Consider the following 19,196-nt stretch of genomic DNA (forward strand, 5'->3'; position numbering starts at 1 on the left):
AATATATAGACAGCCAAGTCAAGTGAAAGGCATGAAAGGCCTCTGGACTGAATGACCACACTTGGGCTTTTATTGCAGAAGAACGCTGCATGGAAGAGGGGAGTGTAATTTGGGACGTGTAATTGAGGATGGAAAAGGAAAGTACAAAACCAGTGTTTCCCATAAGGAACAGAACAGACCATGAATAAGAATTTATGTGATGTATAAGATTATCCAGTTACATTTTCATAAGGCAATTTCTCATAGAAAGCAAAGTACTGTATTGGATTTGTACAGCAGCTGGCACATTCAGCATGTGCTAATCAGTTCTGACTCGGAACTGCTGATAGTTTGTTGTGCTGTTGGAAGGAAAATAAAAAAACAAACCACAAAAGCCTATACTTCCAGTCTGTTTTGACTGTGGTTGGACCCTTAAAACACATGCAGGTGTGATTTTTAAAGGGACTAAACGTTCTGTGCTGCCATTACACTGATGAAATTTATGGATAGACAGAAAACTTGAAAATGACAATACCCTGACTGCCAGGGGTACAGACTCCAACCCTGGCTTGAAATGGCTATTCCAGTTTCTAACCAAGTTTCCTATTGCTTTGCTTGAAATCAGAACGTCATTTTCAATAAAAGAAGCAAAATTTGGAGTTAGTCCTATACATTCTATTTTTCTCAGCATAGAATTTGCAGTTTACATCCCCCTAGACAAGTCCAGCAGCACACCCCTCAGACAGCAACGAGGTTAAGGAAGACGGGGTTGAGGGTCAGATACTTTGAGGAGGCTGGAATAACAAGAGTGTCTGTGATCCGCTGTCTTTGTCGGGTGTTTCAAGAGATAACACACTGGAATACACTTTCACCATTTTAAAGCATATAGCTTTGTGCAAAGAAAGGCAGAGATTAGCTAGCAGTGTCTTTAAGCTGAGACTCAAATGTTAAATCATTCATGATATATATATATTACATTAATGTTAAGACTCATTTGTTCTTATTTCACTCAAAATCAGACTGCTTGTTCTCATTAATTCTGCAAGCTTCTTTTGCTAATTAATTTTTACAATAAAGTTCTTCATGTCTTCAGAGAGTTTTGTTCTAGCTGCCTGCAATTCCGATTTATCGTTTTAAAGAATCACATATAAAATGGCACATAGAACTACAATTTGCTTCTGGTTTTTTTTGGTTTTTTTGTTTTTGTTTTTTTTTTTAAGAGGAAAGCTCTGTAAAATAGTCATGCCTATGGAAAGTGCTTTGGAAAAACATGTAAAACTTGAAATTCCTTTCTTACCATAAGAACAATGGAAATTTTTTATACAGTTCCTTCATCTTTGATTTTGGCCTGGATATTTGCAGTTTGCAGTCTATGCCCACTTTATTTCTGTCTCTGTGTTTAAGAACAAAGCAATTCATTGCTTGGTTCTGTGGATTTTTGTTTTGTCTTTGAAGTACAAATGTGGTGGGAGGCAATTACTTCAGATTGCTAATTTAGTTCATAATAATCTGGAGGCAGGCAAAGGCAGATTAGAGCCAGCGGTGAGAAAACGGTTTTGAATCTTTCCACTGGCTACAGAAGAAAAGCCAATCTATAGAACTTTCTTCTCTGTATCTGTTCCTCACACAGAGATTGGTTTGGTTGATAACTCTGTGCACTCGAGCTATGGAAAAGTTCTGCCCAATGTCAGTCCCATGAAATATGAAAAGCCCTATTGAGATTTTTTTTACACAGGATACAATTGCTGGAGTATTAATAATCTCAGTGGTGATTAGCAAGTGGAAGAAATAAGATTTCCTTTGGGGGTAATCACACCAAGCATCAGGTAAAGTACACCAAGGAGGAGAAAAAGAAAGGGGTTTTTTACTTCCCCTTTGACAGACAGCAACTGAAAGGATGAAGAAGTTATCAACATACTCAAGGTCAGAGGGATACCACTATGTATCTTCCATATCCTAATCTAATTCCTTAATTAAAGCCATTCTTTCAATCTTATAAATCACTGTGTGGCCTTTCTCAGGCTTGAGACATCTCACTCATATATATGTTTTATTTCTTAATCTGTTAAATTACCTCTTGGTTTTTCTGCAGATTTTCATGGTCTGTAGCAGATGTTGTCTTCTCCCATTTCTCTGCAACTTGATTTGCTTCTTCTATTTTTTGCTCATAGCTTTTCTGGGAATTTAACAGTGTCACTTCATAAAATTCTTGAATATCTGTTTGTAAAAAGGAACAAGTAAAAGACATTATTTGACATGCTGGCTTTTGAATCCCTGGTGGTTTTCTTTGGTTAATATATATACTTACACATTATCATAATGATGAGCATGTATTACATTTCTAGCAGAAAGCACCAACAAGCAAATTTGTTTCCTAAAATGTCAATGAGACTATTGAAGTATATTCTCATTTTAAAAAGGTCTCTACAAATAATTTCAAGGTGAAGGAATAGTATTTATAAGGGATTCAAAGAAAATTTTTACATGCACACCTGAACAATATAGGTAAAACAGACCCTTAGACAGGGAGAAGTCAGTCACAGACTGTTTTAACTGATAAACTGGAAATTTGCAGATGCAAGATACCCTAAGAGAAGCTTGTTGTCAGGTACCCACCCCAGGCACCAACACCACTCCCAGCCCCAACTGCAGGTGCATTTGGGAATTATTTTGTTTTAAGTGGGATTCAGAACTTGAAGAAAGACTTTGTGGATTCATCATTTCAACCCGTTATCACTCCGAAGGGGCTAGTTAATATTTGGTTTCAACCAAGAGTAAGCAACAAGCCAGGTCTTAATATCCTGTTCAGATATTTCTATCACATGTACATCAGTTCATACCCCATGGAAATCAAAGATCCAGCAGTGAAAACACTTCCACTGAAACCTGCGCGTATAATAAATGGGGGGGGGGGGTGGGGGGGAAGTGTTTCCCTTCCTTAAAGCAAGAAGTTTTTACTCAGACGGTCACATACACAAAGTGACACACTGTCTAACAGAGATATTTGGCTCACCAAAGAAGAAAAACCATTGCATTATTTTAATTAAGAACAATGGACAGGCTTTCTCCTGGATAAGAAAGAAAGAAAAACATTTCTGGGAGAAAGATCACGTCTACCTGGATACGCCCCTGGGACTGTTTAGAAAAACGACCACGCTTTCAATAAGTGGTTCTCTAACGAGTGCTGCCTAAGGCATAAAGAACATGGGAAAGCATGACCCTTAACAGGTAGGTGTCTGGAAAGGCAGAGGTGGGGACAGAGAATCCTTTCTGGTATCAGGTGAACTAACTATAGAGAAAAATCAAGCTTATTGTACTTACACAATGCCTTCCATAAGCATTTGTGACTGTGGGTTTTATTCTCTATTTTGTGAAGAAATGTTCTGTTTACACGTTACTATACATTGGATTGAATTAATAGCAGTCCCAAGGTAACCAGACAACATTTCTGAACAGAAGCTGTGATAAACCTGTACCCGACAGTATCACAAGCCCAAACACCCCAGGATGCTCCAGCATGTCTAAAAATAAGAGTATGTTCCTCAGGAATGCTTCTTCAACTAGAAAGAAAAAAATAAATTAAAATCTTGCAATATTAGCCACAGAGCTTGTCTGGCAACGAGGAAAATACTGGGGTCGTGCTTGAACTTCAGAGGCAGCTGGTAATTTTGTCATACAGGGTCAGATCCCAGATCTGGGAGGAAGACATTGGTTCTAACCATAATAAATAAACCACCGTGGAGGTAAATCTGCATTTTACTGTTACATGCAGTCTCACACGAGAGGAGACGGAACGGGATTGCAAGTGACAGGCAGAACTGAAGGAGCAGGAGGCAGCAGAGAGAGGCACCCTGAGTTTCTGCACCTTTCCAAGGCCAGTCAAAAGTAGCAAACCGGGTCCATGCTCATCCTCGCATTAAGTCTCAGCTAGATGTCTATGAACTGCTCTTCCCTCCTTAGTGACAACTGAAATTGAACTTTTCTTCTACCTCTTTTTAGAACTTTACAACTCATTATGTACTCTTATTTCTCATGTACAATGGGAAAAAAATAATCAGAAATTTAATTTTAATAACTGTGATCCATAGGAAGCAGATACCAATCTCTATTTCACAGATATATGTGTAAGAATTTATATTTCACATTGCTAAGAATATTTAATTCCACCATTAAAACTAGGACCTACTTTTAAAATTAAAAGCCATAGGACAGCTGCAATGAGAATGGAAGTTTCTCTCTTCTCAATGTGGGGAATTTTTTGGAACGCTCATGGTATAATTGCAAACATTTGTAATATATGGTTTGATGCCAGGTCAATTTGTATTACAACTGCAAGTAAAACATATCAGGTTAATATGTAATTATCTCTAGATAAATACTTTGCAGAAATAAACTAGAAAATTGCCCTCTGGCAGTGGCGTTCAGCTGGCATAGCTGTCATTATCAGAGTATTAAATGGGTTGACACTAGTCAGTCAAGGAAGAGCAGAAGAGCTCTTCCACTCTAACTTTAAAGACTGCCTTGCGCTAGTGTTTTCATTTAAAATAACATATGAGCCACATTTGCATGTGCGTGCACACGGGCAAAATAAATATTAAAACCCTGGTCTCTTTGTAAAGGTCCCTATCTATTCTGAGGAGGCTGTGGGTTGCTTTCACTGGAATAATGATCACTGGTGTGCGGAGAAGAACATTTCAGTGTACTTCTACGGTTACAGAAGAAAGCACAGACGATTCGCTTAGTTGGTTGCTTTGTTATTCCATAAGCTAAAATTGCCATTTCTATGGAACAAGGGCAGCCAGCAACTTGCAGTCAATCAAGGTTAGCAGAAAATAGGATCTGTAATTTGCTCTGAGTAAAACCCGCTCTATCTCCATTATGTGAGAGCTGCAATCATACCAGGAGGTGAAAACGGCTGAATGCTACTGAGGATGGGAAAAGAGGTGTGAAGGAGGTAATGGGACCAAGAAGCTGTAGAATCAAGCTTGAAGCCAAGGTCATAAAAGGTAGTTGTGAGAGCATGGTAATTGGTATGTAAAATGACCAAAGGACAACCTGTCTCCTGCTGCGGGCTTACAGGAAGAGAATTCAACCAGGAGACTTAAAGTCTTACACAAATGAAGTCTACCAAGTAGTTCTTGGCAGTATGTTTCCTCCCTTCCATGAAAACCAGTAGAGATTACATTTAGAAATAGTAATATTACTATTGACGAACTCCACGAGCACAAGACCCCCCTTCAGATGAGCTGTTCAAATCTCTGTACCATTCCAAACATTTTGTTAAGCAATGAATTCATATTTGTTTAAAGTGTCTGTGAATCTCACTGGATTTTCAGTCCAACTGAATTTGTTCATTTACTTCTTAAGAGATTACTTACTCTACTTAATAAACTCTGCTTGCTCTTCCTTTAGCCTAGCCCAAATGTTTTGTCAGTTTTGCTAGATAAAGATAAATTGCATACAAGAAATTATATTTATTCTAATATGAGGTAAACCTAAAGATACCGTGATATATTTTATTTTGGATAACTCCAGCACTGGGGAAGTGGGAAAACAAATTTTCTTTACAACAGCATGGTAGAGAACACATCAGTATCACTTTACAAATGTCTGTGGACAAGTATATCATACATCACTGCATCTGTGCTCTGCAGGCAGACTCCAAGGACCTCCCTTCTCCTTTCTTACAGACCTGTGCAAGAGCAAGCATGGTCAAACCTCTACACAACTGCCAGGGAGCACCTTCTCTTACTAAAGGTGGACCCACTTCTCAGGGATAAGTCTTGTTTTCTTTAGTTTAAAAAAAATATATTAACTATTTATGCTCACTCTTACCTCTTTTTTTTTTTTCTTTTTAAGAAACTTTAAACAAAAATTATTTGGACAAAGAATAAGAACTGGAGGAAACACAATGCCCTAATCAGATACAAGAGCGACCTTTCAGACAGCAGCTGCATAGAAAGGAAAACGTGATCAGACAAAGCCAAACAGGTTGCCTAAACCCTGCCATTTTCTGACTTTTGAGTGGTTGGTCCTGCAGCCCTATGGCCATTATTCCAGTGCAATTTCTGTTCCAACTTATATGCATCACAATATCCAGTCATTATAGGAACACTTTACAAGTCTCATAGCAAAGGGGTTAAATAATACGAGAAGACAGAATCGGTGAATAGCCTAAACAACTCTCTGGCTTCTGTGACCACGGGCTTTCGCCAGCATTCTAATGAGGAAAAAATGAGATAAAGCAATACAATTCCTTATTCATCTGTAAGCAGTTCAGCACCAGAAAGATAGAAATAAATTGAAGGGAATTCAGACAAAGACAGATGATTAAAGGTCTGAGAGGACTAACTTTTGAGTCAAGATTAAAGGAAGAGAATAATAATAACGTACACTTTCATACTTCCTTTCATTTCAAAGTAAAACAAACATTAAGAACCATATAGCATCAGCTGAGAAAATTGTACAAGGCCTCAAAGAGAAGCAAACCAGCAGGGCTGAGCTGCAGAGGCCCCAAAAATGAGCACACCAGGTGTGTCCATCCCTTTGTGGTCCATAACACACTTACAGTGGCTTCAGAATCACCGGTGATTCCAAACAGCATTGCTCCATTTTGTACAACTCTTCTGCAGGGAAGGCTAGATAGAGCTGCACAAGCAAGTCTGGAAAGATCCCTCGGTGCTCTAGGATTGAGGCAGGAGCCACTCGCTCCTGCAAGCTTTCTCCTTTATTCAAGATACTAGCGTGACTTCAAGTCAGAAGGGAAAGGTGGTCAGGATTTGCTCCTATTTATGCACCTTGGTGGCCTCCCTACTACTGAACTATCTTCAGCTGTGTAAATCAACGTAATCCATCTGGTAGCCCCAAGGCTGGATGAAGCATATGAGATAGCTTTGGCATCTGTATGATTTTCACCTACCCAGAGAAGCACTGGCAGGTGCATCTCAGTACTTTCACAGACACGTTCAGAAATTTAACCATCAAGGCACAAGTGTCCCAATGCACCGAGCAGGTGGGATTACCCCAGCATAGCTCTTTAACGCCATCTGACCTGTAGCTGCACTTTGCATGTACCTAATTGATGCAAAGGGTTAGGAAGTGAGAATATCCAAAGGTGGGGTTTCCAAGGTAATAAGGTGCAAAATGCAGAGGCTCAACTCGAGCTGGTACTGGTTTACAGTACAGCAATACAGTGAGGATAGATTTCCATGGTACCAAACTCAGGATTCAGAAGACAGGGGTCATAAAGAAAACCAGAGCAGGAGTGGAAAGAAAAACCTCTTGTACCTCTTTTGCATTTAAAAAAATAAGGGGAGGAAGAGGAAAGTCTGCATTCCAGTAACAAACAAGCCGATACCGGGCTTTCTGATACCATCTATATTTTATAGAACACGAACAATTAAGCTTAAAAGGATAATCTTGTACATCGCTTAGCCTGAAGTTGTACTGCATGTGTCAGCAAATGCTGCCTTCCCGGTGACTTGACAGTACATGTGGCCACTTGTAACACAGCAGGGCAAACTATTCCATGCACCGAACCTTACCCAAAGCCCACTGAACTTGCAGACACCTACCCACCACAGCATGCTTTGACCTCCAGGAAGGGAGTACGCTGTGCTGACAGCTGTTCCAAAAGCTGTTCCCTTCATTTGTGCTTAGCAAGGAGAGAGGATTTCTTCGCGACATATGTATTGCTACTGTCCCTCTTCACTTCATGACTTGAGACAATTTAGAAATGGCACCAATATTCTGGTATCTGCAGTAATTTTCTGTTGCTTTTGCAGATAGCCGTACATTTTTGCAATTAACTATAACAACATTCATGATGAAGAATCCCATTACGCAAGAAACGAGTGCTCTGTGCATCATATTTCTACAGACCTGAACTGGGAAATGGAACAAATACTCTGCAGGATAAAAAGCAAAGGTGTTTTTTTTCCTCCTCCTTCTAGAGGTCCTTAGCCATGGAATTCATTTTTCCTATGCTGTGCCAGTGCCCTGACTTGCTTTGCAGTACAACTCCCATCTGTTTTTCCAGGGCATTCAGGGACAAGGTGGAATCGGGGTCTAAGGCAACAAGCAAACACAAGCTGTTTCCTTTCCAGGAAATTTGGGGCAGTCTTTTTCTCTGTGTAGGATAGTGTCTGATATGTACCTTTTAATGTTGTGTAACCCAGCACAAATGGCTACTGTCTGGCAGAACACTGCGAATCAAAATAAAGTCAATTGTTACAGGCTCTTGCTGCAAGTCCTTTTTTTAACGAAGGGAACATTACAGTGTACGTCTAAATGGCATCATTTATATCCTGGGGACTAGATTATGCTGGGTCAGCTTCAGCCATCTGGTCTGAAATATTAGGTAGGAGTAAGGAGGATTGTGCAGGATGTTGTTCAAGAAGGAAAACTGATTCATGCGGTAGAAGTAGCAGGGAAGTGATCAGAGACGATACCAGCCTGCTAGTAAAGAGCTTTAAAGGCCTTGCCCATGGAAGCAGTCCAAAGAGAGGTTAAATAACATACCTCACCAAATGTGGCTATGTTTTGTGTTGGTTGTTTTTACAAGTAAAATGTTTCCATATTGAGTAAAATAGCCACTACGAGAAAGAGAAGATAAAAAGCAAGAGAAGAAGAAAGCTGAACTTGAAATTGGGTGTTTTCAACTAAAGCAGGACTATAGCACAGACTGGATGTGAGAAATGGCAGATCTCCAGTTATCAAGCTGGGATGTAGCTTTATGTCACGGTGAGCTCAAACTGGACCCCATTAGCATCCCTCCATGCAGCTGCAGTCAAAAATGCCTTTCCCTTTTCAGCTGTATCTCATTCCCAGGGCTCCACACATATTTGCCTTAGGTCTGCGCTAATAAAGGTGGTGTGACATGCAACAAAAGAGGAAAAGCTCAAGGCTTGTTTCTTTGCAATTGGCAGGGGTAACACCAAGATATGTCAAGTCAAAATGAAAGTTAGCCCAGTGGCAAGGTTTACAAACATGAGCTTTTGGCACCCAAGAAACATAGATGCCAACCCAACAGCACGAGTTACTGCAGAAGGAGAGAATAGGTTCTCTGTGCCATGCAGGCAGCGAAACGGTGCAGTGCAAGCCAGGGAAGTAGTCTTCTGCCAAATGCCTACAGTTGATAAATGTTCCTAAATCTATTAAAAGCAGCATACTGTGGTAGAACATGTACCAAAGTAGGCAGCAAGAAATACAAGAAATGCAGTTTCTGTTATTAACCTGTCTTTATCCTTGAGCTTCAGCAAATTTCTTCTGTTTGGCCTTGATAACTTTTTGAGGTCCCTTCCAACCTGAATTATCCTATGAACTTTTGCACATCTAGGTTGTAAGCTCTTTGAGGCAGAAACCATTACTAAGCAGGTACATACCTGACCAAAACCGTATCTTATCAAAAAAGCTCTGAAGCATTCTACGTGTTGTAATAAGTAACTAAATGGTTATCAATTAATGGCCTTTGCAATAGTTATTTAGATGTATGGGGAAAAAAATATGGTTTTGAGTACTTCTGGCTTAGCTGTACAATAGTATCATAATTGGGTTCTGTAATATATCCAAGATACAACCAGAGCTCTCCTGAAATTCTCAGCTAGGAATATCTGCCTCAAAGGCAGCTGTCCAAAATCCAGGGAGAATAAAATTTTCCACACAGATTGCTGTACACAGAGAAGACAAAATAATTGCTGCAGCCCTCTCTATGTTAGCAAAGTTTATGTTAACAAGTGAGAACTAGAAAGTCACCTCAGACAGTAAAGTCAGTATTTAAGACTGTTCAGTGACGATATTGAGTATATTACTACAGTTTCACCCATATATTCTAACATCTTATCATAAATAAGCACCACAGCCTCGATTTGAGCATTTGCCACTGACAGTATGTTATGGTTAACATCTACGGTTGCTAATTGTGTTTTCAGTGGAACAAGAGAAGAAACTGTAAGGCAGGTTCATTAAAGCACAGCAACACAGTTGCAAGTGGGCACAGTAGACTAAATTAGTAAGTGTCGCACTCAGTTCTGCTCATTCTGTTTCTAAAGCTTAAACTGCAGAAAAGCAGAGCAGCAAATCCCAGATCCTGTGGCGAGGTTTCATCTTAAACATGCCAGCCAGGGCCTGCAGATCAATGCACAATCTGCAAGAGCCAGAGTAGGATCACAAGCACATGCTGGATGCTTTGCACCTCCGGACAACCAGGAATATAATTGAACCGGTTCCAGGATTTTTTTGCGATAGAAAATGATGTAAACAGAATGTGCTCTTAATCTTAAAAAGTGTTCACAAGTGACAGCTAAGGAAGCACTAAAAGGCCAAGGCAAGGTTTCCTGTGCTTCAGGATAGACCCTTCATAAAATGAGTTTCCTTTGAAAAATGATGATTTGTATCAAGTTCTTTTCCTACAAGCTCAAATACATTTAGCTTTTTTTCAGCACTGTGTACCCCCCTGCATGTAGCACAGAATCACAGTATCGTTTAGATTGGAAGAGACCTTTAAGATCATCAAGTCCAACTGTTAACCCAGCACTGATAAATCCACCACTAAACCATGTCCCCAAGAACCACATCTATACCTCTTTTAAATCCCTCCAGGGGTGGGGACACAACCACCTCCCTGGGCAGCCTGTTCCCACTCCTGACAACAATAACATGTACCTTTGGGAAGAGGCTTTTTTCATTGTGTGGCGAGTTGGATGCAAAGCTGTTACTGGAGAGATTTCCCCTTGTTTCTGTGCTGCAGTTATGGGATAACGTGCATCCCTGGATCCTGCTGGAGGATCATGCAGCCCCAGTGTGTGTCACAGAAGTTATGAGCAGACTTTCATTTGAACGGTTCCACCGTGCACTTAAAACAACTGTAATAGAGTTCAACACCAGGAAACTGTTCAGTTATATCATTTGTTTCTTGTGTGATTTTGTTTGTTCCTCAAGTGCTCGAGATATGATTTCTTTAAATAGGGATAATTTGACTGTAAAATACAATATAAAAACTGCAGGTATATTTTCATCTCTGAGGCAAAAGTAATAGGAAAAAAAATCAGATTATGTGTTTCCTCATCCTTTTTTTTAAATCTTGGAAAGGATCCAGCTGCAAAGCCAATTTCCCACAGAATATGAAGGGAAATACTGTATATCGGACCAGAACCAGAAAAGGATGCATCAGTCTGTAATCCTTTCTAAGTCAGATTAATTTTATATAGGCTTTTCCACTGCAGATGAGCATAAATAGGTTGGGAGTAGGTAAGATGAATGAAAGATCTAGTGCTCAGAGCACGTATCTGGGGACCTGCAGGCTTTGGGGTACTGCAGGTACTCAGCAGTCCAGCCAGGGGCCACCCCTATCAGACACCCCCCAGTAGCACCCGGTTTGCTGAAACTCTACAAACCAGAAAGATTTGGCTAGCCATCCTGCCCTCTCAGGCATTTTGCTCCAAGGCATGAGGCAGCACAAGCAGCCAGGGCTGTGCAGAAGTCAAAAGGGTCAACTGATGGCATTTGACCAGAGCTGCAGCCCCCAGGTGCCAACACACAACACATCACCTCTGCCAGCAGCTCCTCCAGGAGAGCTGAGTCAGCCTAAGGGCAAGCACAGAAATCCTGGGGGCAGTTAGGGATGGAGCGATGCAGTCACTTCAGAATTAATCACGCAGGTTCAGCTCACTGACTATAATCCCTCCTATGCATTCCTAACATTTTCTGGTGAAAGCAATTTTTTTTAAAAAAAGAACTCAAGCATTATCTTCTGAACAGGAAAAGAGAAGGGGAGCATGGAATGCGTGTGTGTGTGCATGTATATATATATATATATATATGTCTCTTCTGATCAGACATGGCTATTGCCAGAACCCAGAGATGACTTTGCCCTTGCAGCAGAGCGTTCAGACACGCAGCAATGCAGTACCAGCATGTCCCACTCCATATGATGGAGAAAGACCACCACAGCTCCAATGCAGGAATGAGGTACCAATAGCTTGGCAGGAGCCCGAGAGGCTCCTTCACAGCAAACAGTTCAAAACGTAGCTGATGTTGTAAAGGCCCTCAAAACTACATGGCAATGACATCCCTCCAGCCTACCTGCCATAGTGCCCTAGCTGCCCTCAAAGGAGAGAAGGCCAGGAAGCAAGTGGCTTGTCTAATGTACATTGTTCACCATTTATATGCCAAGGATCTGACCTTTTGACAGGTGCTTGCGTATTTTACAGTCCCACACTTGCAGCCACGTGGCAACTTACAGCTTTGCTGTTGTAGCACACCTGATAAACTCAGCACAGAAACTTCTGCAGCAGCCTCTACACTGTGGATTTCTGCCTTCCCATTTACCATGGATTGTTAATATCATTCTTCCTTTCCCCAAACCAATTTGAAGCCCCATACCATGCAGAACATGTCATCAGGAAGCAGATACCAGCACAGGGTTTGTACTATAGCTTGTATATTAATTTTTTTCCAACTACTTCCAAAGGAAAGACACTTGTGTAATTGATGCCGTCCATGCTGAGAATAGGCTGGACACGTAGTATGTCATGACGAACTGATATGACCTCCAAGCACAGGAAATGCCACATGTTATCCTCATGCCTTTCCCAACGTTTTCTCTCGTCTCACTGAATCTGTCACTGAGTCGTGTGAGAACTTCAGTTGCCCAGCCCTTTACTTAAGGAAATGCTGGTAAGCCATACCTGAAAAATGCGGTAAAGGTAAATTTGTTTATTCTTGCATAAAGCTTCAGCGAGTGGTCCATTAGGGATCCCAAGAGCAAGAAATCCAAATCAAACGCCCTTTCCCAAGGTAATGTAAGAGCAATTTTAGGAAAACCCCATGGCAATCTGTAAGGAATTAGCAATAATTACTTCCTGGCCTTTTTCTTTACAAAGAAGCAGCTTCATACCCAACCACTTTTGAACATAATTTTATATTTAAAGCTAAGACAAAGCATTAAAACATGACCTTTCTTCCCAGTTCTTTCACATGCCAGAGCGACCCTTTAGCTTCTTCAACCTCTTCAAGTTCTCACCTTGGAACATCTCCCCCTCTGCATCTCTCTTAGGCTTTCACTGCAAACCCGCAGTCTCCTTTTAGTGGAACAGTACCCATCTGCTCAGCACAGGGCTCTGCTTTTTAGCAGGGCATCGCCTTCCATCCTCAAGAAACAACTTCATTCTGATACCAAAGTGCACAACCCCAGTTTCTCTAATGCATGGTATCGTATGCCTGTCAGGTATATGATAGAGATAGAGGCACTAACCCACCATTCAGTCCTCGGTTTTGGTGAGGTGCTTGGAAAAGTCCAACATACATGCCTACGGGGCTGCAGTCCCCATCTCCACCTCCCACCCACACTCCTGGTGCAGCTGGCTGCCTGCCCAGGAGCCAGGCTAAGCAAGGGCAAAGAGCACACCGGAGGACCGTGCCCATGCGACAAACACAGAGCACCACATGAGCTGCAGGGGATGGAGGCTGACTGTGTCAAGTTACATGCCTGAAACTCCAGAGGGTTGCCTCTTACTGTCCAGCTATATTTTATTCTGAAGACGTCAAGTATTTCAGCATTTGCACTTAAAGCATGCAAAAGGTAGATGGAGAAGGAATAAAGTTCCAAAAAATTTAAAACCAACCTACCCCTTTGAGATGTGCCTGACCTGCAGAAAAAAAGCAAGAACACGTGTAGAAAACTGGGTTAACTATATTCTAAGTCTCACCACTTCAGTTGCCTCTTTCTTCCCCTTCATTTTACTAGTGGGAAGTGTAATGTAAGTGGTAAAAACAGGGAAATGAGAACTTCAGACCGCGGATTCTATTTGCAGTTTTTCCACTGACTTGCTGTGTGACCTCAGGCAAATCAATCTCTGCACTTCAGCTTAACCTTCTGTAAAATTGAGATATGAATGCTTTGACTTACCCATAGGCTCACAGTGGGGAGTTACACAGCTTAATTAATTAATGTTTGTTAAACACTTCTAATGATTGTTTCTATACAAGTTTAAATTATTGTGGGTTGTACTTTTATAAACTCTGGCTTATGACACTTGAACATATTTGCCACAGTGTCTAGGGCAATCCCGAAGATTGCTCTCCTGATGTAATAAATTACACTTTAAATGAACCCTTTCACTGGAGTCACTGTGACTTTAGTTGTCTACACTTAACATTTACAGTCATTGCACTAATTGGTCTAACCTTGTATTGCAGGTTTCCATGAACATCAAAAGACTTCATTGGTCATGCTTGAATTTGTTCCACTTTATGTTCTCATGGGTTTAGTAACAGCTAAGAGACTTCATGCAAATTCATTGACATTTGCTGGTCTCCACTGGAATAAGAAAACCTTGTATCCCTTACACAAGTCCTTGCAGGTCTAGAATCTCTTTACTGTTCTCATTATCTTCATTCTCATGTAATTGATTGGTTTATGGACTTGGTCCAAGTTCTTTTTAACTTCAGTAATTTAGGTTTTCACTCGGCATGAACTTAACGTATTTATTCATGAATTCTGAAATCATGAACCTTTAAAGATGAGCTAGTGCAACTGCCCTGCCATGGGCAGGGACAAAATAATTTTGCAAATTTTTTTCAGACTCTTCCAGGGAAGTAATTCCATGATGTGTCCTGAAGAGGGGCCTCCCACCCTCCTAAAAGCTTACATTAGGCATGAGGGTAGCAGGAGGAAATGTTTCACAAAAAAATTATGTTGCCAAATTCACCATTTTTTTGCAATACTTTTGATCTTTATCACAGTGAAATTAATGTTACGAGCATAGTACTGTGCTCATTAACAAAATCTAATTTTTCAAGAGAAATCTTTCACGAGGTTTTACTGCAGCACCTTTAAAAACATCTGACAGCAAAACCTAAGGAGGAAGAAAGGGATATGTTAATTTAAAAGGCATTACATAAATGTTAATGAAGTGACCCACAGCCCACGAATCAGCATCTCATATGCCCCAGCATCTTGCCACAGAAACCAAATTAAATAATGGTACAGCTCCATAAAATGGTGGGCCACTGACAGGGGAAGATCCCATCTTAAGGTATAGCAGGAGCTCACAGCAACCACCTGAGACACAGAAATGCCAAATCAAGCTGGCTTTGGCGGGGACAGACAGGGCTAACATTGTCAACCTACTGACACTAAACCAGCTGAAGAATTAAATATAGATCGCAACCTTTAGGGATTCCTGTCAAGCCTTTCTATGAATTGAGATGACTTCCGGAGATCAAGTAAGTTTGTCACATCTGCTGCAAAGGCTGGGCTGGATGCTGACAACTGGAGGAGGAGAGACTGGTTTGCAGCTGTATGTGCTAAACCCAGAGGGTTGGCAGATACACCACAGACCTTACAGGGATCTGGGCCTTTCTGGAGATAGGAATAAAGGTTGGGCAGGTATCTAAGATGGCATGAGATTCTTGACTTACATGGAGGGTAGAGGGTGAACCAGCTGTGTCCAGGAACACAGCCACTTCAGATGCTCTGACAACTGTGTTGACTCAACCTCTGTTTATGACAATGGGAGCTGACAGTGCATGTGTTAACACCTAAAGGCAGGTGTCCTAACCTGGAATGACATCCCAATCTGAGCATCTTTCACGTAAGAAAGCAATACTGAAATCCTAGCGGGCTCCAGGGATTTTGATGGCACATCTTTCCTTGCAGTCAGAACTTGTTCTTGGGCAAAGGTCTAGTAGTTGTCTTTGCATTACTTTTCTTATTTTTATTGGTTCGTTTTCTCTGTTAGTAGATAAAGATGTCAGACCAATTTAGGTGTTGTAAGTCTTGTCTTTCCATAGTTCTGTAGTAATACAGGATCAGCTTTTAAAAAACATGCATTGTTAATCAGCCTTCTGAAAACACCAACTCCTTAGTCAAGATGGTTGAACAAAATTAGTTTTGCAAGTTTTATTTCAAAACAGGTTTGGCAGACAACTCCTGAATGAATAATTTGAAGTCTGAGAACAGGACAGAAAGACAGTGCATGCACACCTACAGAAGCCTGCTGCTAATTCTTTTTGTTGTTAAAACAATCTTAAATTGTGGAGTGGAACATGAAAAACACTCATAAAACCTGAAAGACAATGCATTTCCCTCGAGTTTTGTTTCTAGCACAATGGAAATTTTGATACGAAAAATATTGATACAAAAAATACTTTTTGTCCCTCCAAAAATCCAGGCAGACAGATATCAGGGAAACAGTGCCTTAACAATGATTCCGCTACTAACTCGCTCTGTTGCCCTTGGTAATTCACTCAATGTGTTCTAAGTACTGATTTAGTGCACATTAAGGTTGTGACGATCAGTTTGTTAGTATTTCTGTCATGCTTTGATGAAATCACACATGATAGGCTAAGCTGTCTTATTATATTCCTTTTGCTATGCTTGCTGTAAGAAAAGCCCAGCATTGTTCTAACAAGATAATGATATTCTATCAGTTCTTGGAATGATAAATCATGTCAGAAAGTACAATTCAATTCATTACTTAAAATCAAGTCAGGAAGTGAACTTCATTTTTTAAAATTAAGAGGAAAGATTTCAAATTATATCTTGGATGTAAGAACAGAATTAATAAATACTAATTATTTGAAAGAAATTACGGAAAAGTTCTCTGAAGGCAGACAAACGTAACAAGGACTTGCAAACCTGCCTCCAGAGAGCAACTTTGGATTCACTACGTGTGGATTACCAATTTTAAAAGTAACACCAGATTTTTGTCTCCTTTGTTGACACTGGCAGAGGTAGACCTTCTAGACCTACAGCACCACACATTTCCCAGAAGTATAGAGACAGGGGTGGGAAAGTGGTGTAAAACACATACAAAAGCCTACGGAGAAACATACAGACACTGCCCACTGCTAAGACAGTCCTAGCTCCACGCAGCCAAGTTCAATGTTTGGAGGTCACCTCTGCGGTGTTGAGTGCCCTTCATGCCTTGAAAGACCACTCAGAGGGTTGGAGGACAGAGTTACTCAACTTCAACTGCTGTGCTAACACTGAGTGTATTCTTTGGGAGATGAATTCAGGTGTAGATGTTCCTGCAAGGCACAAGACCTCTTCGCTTTCTGTTACTGGATGCATCGGTGAAGTCTTTCCAGCATCTCCCTACAAGATTCCCTCCTGAAACTGTTTGTAGCCTGGAAATCAAGAGCTTCTCACCAGTGGCAGGAATACATGTCTGAACCCACTGAAGCTTTAACTTGTATTTCACCTCCTCTTGCCTGGGTGAGTGCTCTTTTGAGAGAAGAAAGGCTAAATGTACCACCATTGGCTGGGGATGCTATTGCCCCACGGGCTGTTACTCTCACAGGTTGTGTTAGGCATGCTCAAACCTCCTTGCACACACAGGCACTTCACGAGATCTTACTGGGTAATACGTGAGCCCTGCCAAGGTGGAGGCAGTTTTTTGCACCACAAATTGGGCAAAAATCCTAGGGTAGACACTGAAGTCCTTTTTTGTACTGCAGTGTCTCAAGAAGGGAACGTCTCAAAGGTATACTGTGCAGATACATGGTGGAAGATTATGAGGGAAAGCTCTAGTAATAGGACCTAGTTTAGAGTTAATTCACTTGGTTATGGTGTGATGGCTTGCCATTTTAACTCGAAGGTCTATCATAACCAATGAAGATGGGGCTTGTCACATGAAACCAGCCTTTAAAGGTGAGTTACGCTAGAATAGTGCAGACGTGGTGTTGCCGGGAGGTCTGCAGGTGCTAATCAATACTGCAATGATAAAGGCCGAATGAACACAAAGATGAGGAGAGGAGGAAAGGAGATTGAGATCATTCTGATTACCATCCACTCATGCACAAGAATACCTGTCCTTGGTGTTGTGAGAAGCTGGCTTCTCCCTGTGAGGCTCTGTCAAATTGCAGGATAATGATTCACGCAGCAAAAAATCCAAAGACACATTTACAAACCCAGGACAGAGCAAGTTAGACAACTGAAGAAAACTTACTGCTCTAACAAGAGATCCAGCAGCGGCTTTGGCTGCAAACAACAAAGCTGAAAGATGGCATTATGCCTGTATATTTAATTTACTTATAATTTCTCTTACTGTTCTGCATTGCAAACAAAGTAGCTGCACAGTGGTAGGAAAGAACATGCCAGGTGGTTATGGTCTCAGAATTACCATTTTGTATATATTATCTACTTACAAATGTAACATTAATTAAGGTTCAGACGCGGCAACTGACAAATAGTGGTCTGCGAGTGTACACGTTCTTCCGAGTAAAGAGAATTTCTTGCACCAAGTAAAAATGTGATAGCGTTGTGTTCAATATGGAATTCTGGGACTCCATTCAATGAACACATGCAGAGCACACCACTGTTAATTGACAAGATGTAATTAAAGTACCCACAAGCCACCAGCATGTGGGGACACCTAATGGACATTATGGAAAGCAGTGCGTTATGTTGGACTGCTCTTCACAGCAGTTTGTTTCCCCCCCCAAAAATGCAGCTGAAAGCTGATGCTTGTGAGCCAAACGCTGAGTAACATAATCCCAGTCATTAAGTCATAGGAACAAGCTCGACTGATCAATCAGCAAAACCCACATGGCTGCTCAGGAGCCTTGACCAACGTGACCGAAAAGCGAAGTAGCTGCTAAGCAAGTTTCCCAGCCTGAAGGCAATGCGTACAAAGTCTGGCTGAAAACCCCACACCTTCCAGGATGAGCCAGGGAAGATCTACAGAAAGAGGTCAAAGGGGCTTCCAGCTCTGTTTGCTTGCCCACAAGAAACAGATCCCACCCTGCTGCCCCATGGGCGTTCATCAGAAGGTAGGAACCTCTGGGCAAGACGAGGAGGACATGCCTGCAGGGTGTAACTATTTCATTTACACCAGTTCTAGCTGCCCACACAGGGCAAAGCCCCGAGAAATGTTGACAGAGGCCAAACTGGAGAGCTTGCTCTATGGGACCTTTGATGCTGATAAGGAACCACTTCAGCCCCCTACAAATATTAGCAGGGTTATATGGCTGGTGAAACAGCCAAGGGCAGCGGGAGAATGGTCTGACACAGAGCACACGACGGGGGGGGGGGGGGGGGGGGCTCAGGTTGCTGAATGATTAATGAAGTGATGCTAAGAGGGAATAGCCTGTGGTCCTTAACGGTGAGAAATTTTAGACTGATAAAAGAAGGAAGGTAGGGTTTGGTTTAAGCAAGTCATGACATGACCAGGGTCCCTTGCTTCTGCAGTATATTTATGAACTGCACCACAGGA

The 19,196-nt window shown here is 41.4% G+C and overlaps 1 protein-coding gene across 9 annotated transcripts in view; it reads right to left on the reverse strand.

Moving 5' to 3' along the window:
- DLG2 (discs large MAGUK scaffold protein 2) overlaps positions 1 to 19,196 on the reverse strand; it is a 1,040,329-nt gene that overhangs the window by 915,424 nt on the left and 105,709 nt on the right. For all 9 annotated transcript variants that reach the window (XM_055801296.1, XM_055801300.1, XM_055801304.1 and 6 more), the window contains one exon: positions 2,054 to 2,196. In XM_055801296.1, coding sequence (XP_055657271.1) covers positions 2,054 to 2,196 — 143 coding nt within the window. The remainder of the gene's footprint in view (positions 1 to 2,053; positions 2,197 to 19,196) is intronic.

The sequence above is a fragment of the Falco peregrinus genome, chromosome 4 (assembly GCF_023634155.1).
Source record: "Falco peregrinus isolate bFalPer1 chromosome 4, bFalPer1.pri, whole genome shotgun sequence".
In the NCBI taxonomy this organism is placed as follows: Eukaryota; Metazoa; Chordata; class Aves; order Falconiformes; family Falconidae; genus Falco; species Falco peregrinus.